The sequence below is a fragment of the Eurypyga helias genome, unplaced genomic scaffold (genome assembly GCF_000690775.1).
Source record: "Eurypyga helias isolate BGI_N326 unplaced genomic scaffold, ASM69077v1 scaffold45383, whole genome shotgun sequence".
Classification (NCBI taxonomy): Eukaryota; Metazoa; Chordata; class Aves; order Eurypygiformes; family Eurypygidae; genus Eurypyga; species Eurypyga helias.
In genome coordinates, this window is record NW_010240086.1 from 1 (window position 1) to 7,722 (window position 7,722).

At 45.6% G+C, this 7,722-nt stretch overlaps 1 protein-coding gene across 1 annotated transcript; it reads left to right on the plus strand.

The window, feature by feature from the left end:
- Positions 1–216: 216 nt before the first annotated feature.
- LOC104504983 (aldose reductase-like) lies at positions 217–7,079 on the plus strand (the record flags this gene model as incomplete). The annotated part of the gene is made up of 9 exons (XM_010148348.1): positions 217–384; positions 1,638–1,754; positions 3,029–3,106; positions 3,736–3,858; positions 4,344–4,444; positions 4,618–4,699; positions 5,230–5,313; positions 6,036–6,118; positions 6,801–7,079. Coding segments are annotated over 9 exons (879 nt in total), but the record flags the coding sequence as incomplete, so codon positions are not given.
- Positions 7,080–7,722: the final 643 nt, after the last annotated feature.

Below are 7,722 nucleotides of genomic sequence, written 5' to 3' on the forward strand. Positions count from 1 at the left end.
AGGGGGGGAGGCTGCGGCCCGGCCCTGGAGCCGACCCCCGTGTTGGGGCCTCCGCGCTGGAGGAGAGGGACGGGGGAACAGCTGGAGGCTGGCTTTAAGCTGAGGAGCCTGTGCTTGGGATGTGTGCAGGCCTAGGGATGCGCGATGGAGCAGCTCCTCTCAAAGCTAGGGAGCAGCATGTGAGAATCCCGTCTTGAGACAGACTTTTCCCTTCAGTCCCCGCCAGGTAAGGTGGAAGGTGCAGTGATGGCTGCCATCGATGCTGGGTACCGCCACTTTGACTGCGCCTACGTGTACCAGAACGAGAGTGAAGTTGGGGATGGGATCCAGCAGAAAATCAAGGAAGGCGTTGTGAAACGGGAGGACCTCTTCATTGTCAGTAAGGTAAGGATCAAATGGTCTCAGGTCATGGACAGACGAGCTTTACCTGTGATATTTTTACAGCAGGAAACTAGCTTTATGCTGTAGCACTGGAGAAACTTGTAACATAAATGAGGGTCATTCCTGATACTACTTTCTTGTTTCACTTTATCAGCACAGTGATGCAATTGGATTCTTTCTTGTCCAGTGATATTAGTTTTATTGTTGTATCAACTGGGTACACAGATTGAGCTCCTTAAGGGTGATTCTTCTCCCTACTCAACTATCTGGTGGCAGCTTTCTTCCCCAGTCAATCCAGTAACACTGAAGGTAGTCAAGACTCTGATTTCACCCCCAAAATCTCGGGTCTGGCACTTGGCTGAGGAGACTCAGAAGTACTGGGGGATGGATGAGGAGGAACTTGGCCCTACATCTCACACCTGCAGACCAACTGGTGCAGAAGGGAAGCAGAAAAAAGCAGTGGGCCAGGTAGCGCCAAGCAAGGTAGAAGCCCATGGTGCAGAGGCCTGAGATCACTCAGTGTAAAGGACCAATATTGCGGCAGAACCAGTGTGGAAGGTTCTGCCTTCCAAATACTGATGCAACGGCACCTCCCTGACTGCTCAAGCACAGCAGAGGGGGCGAGCCTGGCAGTGGCCGGTGCGTGTTCCCGCATCCGGGCTCGCAGTCCTGCCAAAGGGGTGTCCCTGCCATGTGGGGAACATGAGCTTCTGGGCACCTTGGGACAGTGGATCTGCTCAGCACCTGTCCCAAGGAAATGTGTGGTGGGTGTGTTCTCTTTCTCTTGCTTATTAAGAAAAATGGGCTATTTAGCTGGATTCTGAAGTTGCCTCTTCCCTTGGTAAAGGTTGGTGCCAACCACTTCTTTGTGGCTTTTTTGCGTTTTCATGACTTTGCCTGCTGCATTCAATGCAGGAGCTTTATGCATGGCCAGGAATGACAGATATGTCTTCACTGAAAAGCCACCTATTGCAAAGGCAGACCCTGTGTAAAAGGGGGTAGCACAGATCATGCCGTAAGTAATGGTACCAGAGGACTTTGTTATGATCCTGCTCAAATACCTGTGCTGCTACTGCACACACGGAATTCCATGTCAGGGGCCAGTCCCATCACTGAGCAAGCCCCATCTGAAGAGCACTAAGATGACTTAATTCCACATCACCTTCCAAAGAAGATGGAGCATTGCTGTGTTGTGCAGGAAAGGACCCGAGAGGTTTAACCCAGGAGCTCACTGTGTGCCTTGGCTTTTTCTCTAGCTGTGGTGCACGTTTCATGATAAGCCTCTGGTGAAGGGAGCCTGCCAGAAGACTCTTGCCGACCTGAAACTGGATTACCTGGATCTCTACCTCATGCACTGGCCTTTTGGTTTGAAGGTAACTAATGGCAATGCCCTTGGCTTTCCCTCCTGTGACTGCTGCTTTTGGAGAGTTGTGTGGCTTTACAGCCCAACAGTTGCCCTGACTGAGAAAGACAATAGTGTTTCTGTTGCGTACCAGCCCGATTCTGGTGCTCAGCTTTATTCTGGCTATGCGAGCCAGGCTGTTGATCCTCTGGGACTGCTGCTCATATACCCCTTTAATTCTGGAAATGATGGTCTGAAAACTAGGGGGAGGTCTCCGAGCTGCAAGCGCAACATACGCTGCTCTCCATTTCTGTTACGAATCAGTGTATGCTGATCCGAAAATTATCCCTTGCCAGAAAGGGGACTGCACTTTGCCTATCAGTAGTTGTCTTCTGTGTGTTAGAGAATCACAGAGCAAGAGAAAATACTGCTGGTTAGAGAGAGAAATGGAAACCAGCAAGTCCTTAATACAGCATAGACTGGGCTGACCTTACCTGCAGGAGCCTTAGCATTGTTCCACTGAGACAGGCATTCAAAAGGTGAAACTTCTTGGGGTGGCCTCACTCTTTCAGATTAGTGAAGGAGCTGATATCCCAGTCTGACTATTTCTAGTCTTAGCCTTTCCTTCCTGTTACAGTCTGATCAGTCCCCATCCTACCTGATGCTTTTGAGATGCCCACCTTTATTTTATACTCTAGTTTAGCATTCTGTTAACAAAGCTGTGAAAATTAAACTGTCTCATGGTAACAGTAGCAAACAGCTGTTTAAGTTCAGTCTTAGGGTCTTTTTGTAACTTAGACACAACTTTTCTAGTATTAGTGGCTTTACGCTGAACTACTTTGTCATGGAAGAACTGTCAGGGAGCATAATACCTCTTTGTGGCAGATCTGGTCTGGTACAGACCAAAGCTACGTGTCCCTGGACGTCTTTCTGGAAAAATACAAACCGGTTCAAACAAAGTTTGTACTTTCTGGAAAAGTACAAACCTAAGTGGGCACCAAAGAACAGTACATGAAGTGAACATGTATGAGACTGGAGGCTGTAGTTCTGAGTGATTTGTTTCCCTGTGGTTGTTTGGGTGAGTCAACACTTTGAGGGGCCCATCAGAAAAACCTCTTTATGCAAACGGTCACTGGCAAAAATGCCTTAAATTCCTCCTGCTCCTCAGGGAAGGAGTGACCGAATGTAGATAAACTTCTGGTGCAGGCAAGAATACTAATTCTTAAGCTATCATGTTTGTGAGCTCTCATGGCACTAAGTGAACTTCTCAAGAGATTTTTCAAGCATTTTCTTTCTCACGGACAGGCAGGGGAGGAGCTGTTTCCCACAGATGACAAAGGCATGTCAATACCCAGCAACACAGATATTCTACACACGTGGGAGGTAAGCTCAGCCACAGCAGGAGAATTGTCTTCTGTGCTCAGCAGTGGTGTTGGCTTCAGCAGCCACAGAATGGCTCACACATGTATGCACAATTAGTTGGGAAGAAGTCACAAAAGCATGTGGTAGGTTTTAAACACCTGCCTGCTTAGTCAAGCTGTTACACCTGATCACTGTGGATTAGTATCTCAGCTCACTGAGCTGCACGGTCACTTTCAGTGGAGCTGCAGACCAGACTGAGGTTAGAGAAAGTTATTTACTTGGCCATAATGGTACAGCTTTTCTTCCCTGCAGTTCTTGAACTGCTCAAACAGATTTTGCAGAAACAAAAACTTTGTTTTTAATCCTACCACTGTCCAAGGGCATAGCCTTCCAGTGCTGTGACAGCAGCAGAGTTAGTCATCTTTTCATTGTCTAACTTGGTGATTTCACATTCCCAACAATAGTTTTTGGGTTTGGGTGTAATAGGAGATATGGCACAGATACCAGTACCCGCTTTTTCCCTTGAGAATCAAAAACCTGTGAAGTCCCATTATTTTGTGCTTCCCAGGAAGGGAAAGAAACCGTGTCAGGAAGAATGTATTTGGGTCATGTCTTGCCTACCAGATGCTGACTGTGCTCCCCTTTGTTAGGCCATGGAAGAGCTGGTGGATGCTGGTCTGGTAAAAGCCATTGGCATCTCCAACTTTAACCGTGAGCAGACTGAAAGACTCTTGAACAAGCCGGGGCTGAAGCACAAGCCTGCCAATAACCAGGTAAGCTGCAAAGTGACTGCAGGTGAAGAGTTTCCAGGGATTATAAAGATCTGCTTACAGTTGAATGAGGAAATGGAAAAAGGGAGAACAAAGCAGACACAGCACGTGCTCTAAATCCTGTGCTGTGGATATTTCTCGGTACAAAAAGGACTGGAATACTTCTTTTTTGTCTCACCTCGTTGAACCACTGTTTACAAATTGTGGTGTATTTCCCTATGAAGCATCCTCTCTGGAGGGACAAAGAATCCAGACATGAGCATCATTCTGACTGCAATCAATGATTTTTATAAAGCCACTCAGAACAAAAAAGCACAAAGGACTCAATGTAAAAGTCTTTGCCCTATAGAATTATAGTCTTGTCACACAGACCACATGCAGTGTAGGATTAAGCCAGCCTGAGACTTGGAAGTTAAGATTCAGAAAACAAATCTCTGGAGCATGGGAACATGACAGTAGTTCTACACAGTCTACTCCTGTGTTGGCAGATCGAGTGTCATCCATACCTTCCCCAGGAAAAGCTTATCAACTATTGCCAATCCAAAGGGATCACTGTGACAGCATATTGTCCCCTTGGGCGCCCTGACAGGTAATTTCCAAGTGGGTTAGTATGGTTTAAGTTTGAAGCATTCAGACTAATTGAATGAGTAATGGTGCAGGTGTGTGCACACTTCATCCTTTTATTTTTTAAAATATATTCACACTAGGTAGAATTTTTCTGTAGAGAGTCTTTGCCATTTCTTCCTTTTTGCCTCTTTGTAGGGCAAAGCCAGAGGATCCTTCCCTTCTGGATGACCCCAAGATCAAAGAGATTGCAGCCAAGCACAACAAAACCCCAGCACAGGTACGTGGGTGCCAGACAGCGGGTACCCCTTTCTGTAACAGAGCTGTGAAGGAAACTATGCCTGGAGAGAGAGAGAGAGTACAGCCTCTATCCATGTTCCCTATGAACTGTGGTGATTTTCTGTGGTGTGAAGTAGCAATGCAGGTTGTCTATGTGGCCTGCAGTACATACTTGAAGTTCTTTGGCCCTCAGCCAGAAAAAAATTCTTAACCCATCTTCAGATGTTGCTTTCCCCCTCAAGTCCTGTTGCAAAGAAATGAAAGCCTTGCATTGAGTGCTGGAAGTCCGGGTGGGGAGAGAGGGAATTGAATGTCCTAAAGCTGGATAGGAAAGAAGGTCTTCCATGTGGACTTCCACCACTTCCCTCTTTGCTCTTCAGGAAGTGGTACCTAGGCCACAGGGACAGGAATGATTTGGAATACAGGTCTACAGAAGCAGATATAGCTTAAGGAAAACAGCTGTTGGAACAGGCTCTGCTTCCTCCAGAGCAGGAGTCGTCCTCCCTCTGATGCAGTGGTCTGTCCCTGCAGGTTCTCCTTCGCTTCCAGATCCAGAGAAACGTGATTGCGATTCCCAAGTCTGTCACTCCCCAGCGCATTGTGGAGAACTTCAAGGTGAGGCATGAGGAGTGACCGGGATGCTGCCCTTCCGGCGGCGCAGCGAGCAGCGGCCCTCTGTCAGCCTTCCTCCCAACTCCTCTGCGGGCAAGAGGAGCATGATTTCTCTGTTTGGAAGCTAGGGCTACAATGAACACTACAGCTGGCAATAACATAGAGTTCTTAAACGGTATGCTGATAACCTTATCAGTTAACTTACGTAGTGTCTGCTGTTCCATGGCTTGTGGGTGAAGTGGTGGGCAGGGCTTGTGTGTAGCTGACGTGCAGTAACCTTCCCCAAAACACAGAGTAAGCGATGTTAAGGGAGAAGTCCTGGTGTCAATAAACAACATGGCTTCTTTGACTTAAGTCAGGTTTTTCCTGATACTGGACACAAATTTCAGAAGTAACATAGCTGGATTTATTGAAATACCAGTTTTCTACATGTTTCTTTTGGAATTAGAAAGAAATGCATGTTCCACAAATAGAGGCATTCTACAACACTAAGTGTTCACCAGATATCTTGGAACAGCTGGCACATGTAAATGCAACTGGCAGTCTTTTTTGTTTCTTCCCCTGCCAGTAGAGTCGTGAAAATCCCAAGAGACTTCTGTGCCTGTCTCCTAAAGCCATCGTTTCTAACCAGCACCCTTTTCCATATGAACTTGTTCTTTCATCTCTTGAATCTTGCTTCTGATTTAACTTGTTCAGAGGTGATTTCCCGCTGTTTCTCTTTGTAGGTGTTTGATTTTGAATTGACCAAAGAAGACATGGCAACCCTTCTCAGCTTAAATAGAAACTGGAGGATCTGTGCAATGATCACGTAAGTGACAGCTTGTTTCCTTCCAACCTGTTATGTTTTCAATAATCTTTATTCTGATCTGACAGGTACTGGTGTAGCTGTTGAAATTGGGTATATTTTGAAATCTGAAATCGTTTGAGGGATGACGCATCTGTTATTTAACCTCTTGGTGGAGTTACATTTTCACTTTATTGACTAAAGGCCAAGTCATACTACGTAGTCATTGTGAATCCTTTCTCCAGGAAACTTTGGCTGGCGTCCCAAAAGTTGATAACTTTGGCTGAGTCCATAATGGAGAAATGATCATTAGGCACTTCTAGATTTGTGGTAATTTTATTCTGTGAGCTGTTATAAACTGATGTCGGCTCTTACATAGGTGGTTGGGGAGGGAATGACCACCTGAAGTGCAGTATGAAGAACAATGGCTTGCAGATGGAAACTGCTCTTTTCTGTAAGCAGTGTGAACTTCAGCTCTGTATCTAGAGAGTAATTTGGTCCCACCACTGTTCAGTGCCTGAATAATAGGAAGAGGCTTGAACTTGTTGGTCATATATGCAATTTCTACACTAATCAATCTCTTAATTTCATCCTGCAGTCACACAATTCAGAGCCTCCTTTGAAGGCTCCTCTATATACCTAGTGTAACTCTGTAGAGCATTTATTTCAGCCTTGAGAGTAATCTTTCTTCTTTGACTCCCTCCAGGTGCAAAAATCACAAGGAGTACCCTTTCAATGCAGAATACTGAAGATGGTTTTACCCTGCCCTCCTGCAGGCCTCGGGGTCTAATGAGCTTCTACTGCTGCCTAGAATTGCCCGCTGTGTAGCTTGCACACTGTATCTCTCCTGCCAGCAAAGGCACTGTGTATGTATTCAGTGACTGGGGTTTTTCTCCTTTGGTGGAAAGAAATAGTAAAATTGTTCTAAAGAACAAAACATGGGCTATAATAATTTTATAATCAGCAGATGTATCTCTGCATGGCTGAAATTGCAAAGCAGAAAGTATGAAGAATGAACTAGCAACTGAATCTTTCTTTTCTTCTGTCCTGTATCAACACCACTTAAGGCTGCTGGGTAAGGGTATGTGAGTACAGAAGGAAGATCCACTCTGACAGAATTAACTGCGTTATCACTGCCTGAAGAGAAGCTACAACAATTAACTTCACTTCTAGAGTGCAGCCCAAAACTATCTTGGAAAGAAAAATAAATGGGAGTAATGACTAGACCTTCAGGCGCACATGAACTCATACTGGGCCTTATTTCAGTCACAGGCTTTTACAGGCTGAAACTGGACAGAGATTAGTGTTCAATTTGAGACCTATCCAAAACAAAAGTTTAGGTTAGACTAGAACTTCCAAACCAGCGGTAATGTGGAAAAAAAATAATGAACCAAGCCACTTGCATCAACAATATTGTTGGACACCATCATCCGTATTCAGTTTTACGTCATGTCATGGGAGCATCAAGATCTTGTCTTGATCAGAAGATGAATAACTTGGCAGAATAAGCTGTGGTTGAGAGCCATGTGGACAAGAAGAGTCGAGTACACAAGTCTTAGTATTGACTGTGGATCAACAAGCAACAGGAGATCAACACCTGAAACTGCTGGAGAGCTGTACAGTGGCAT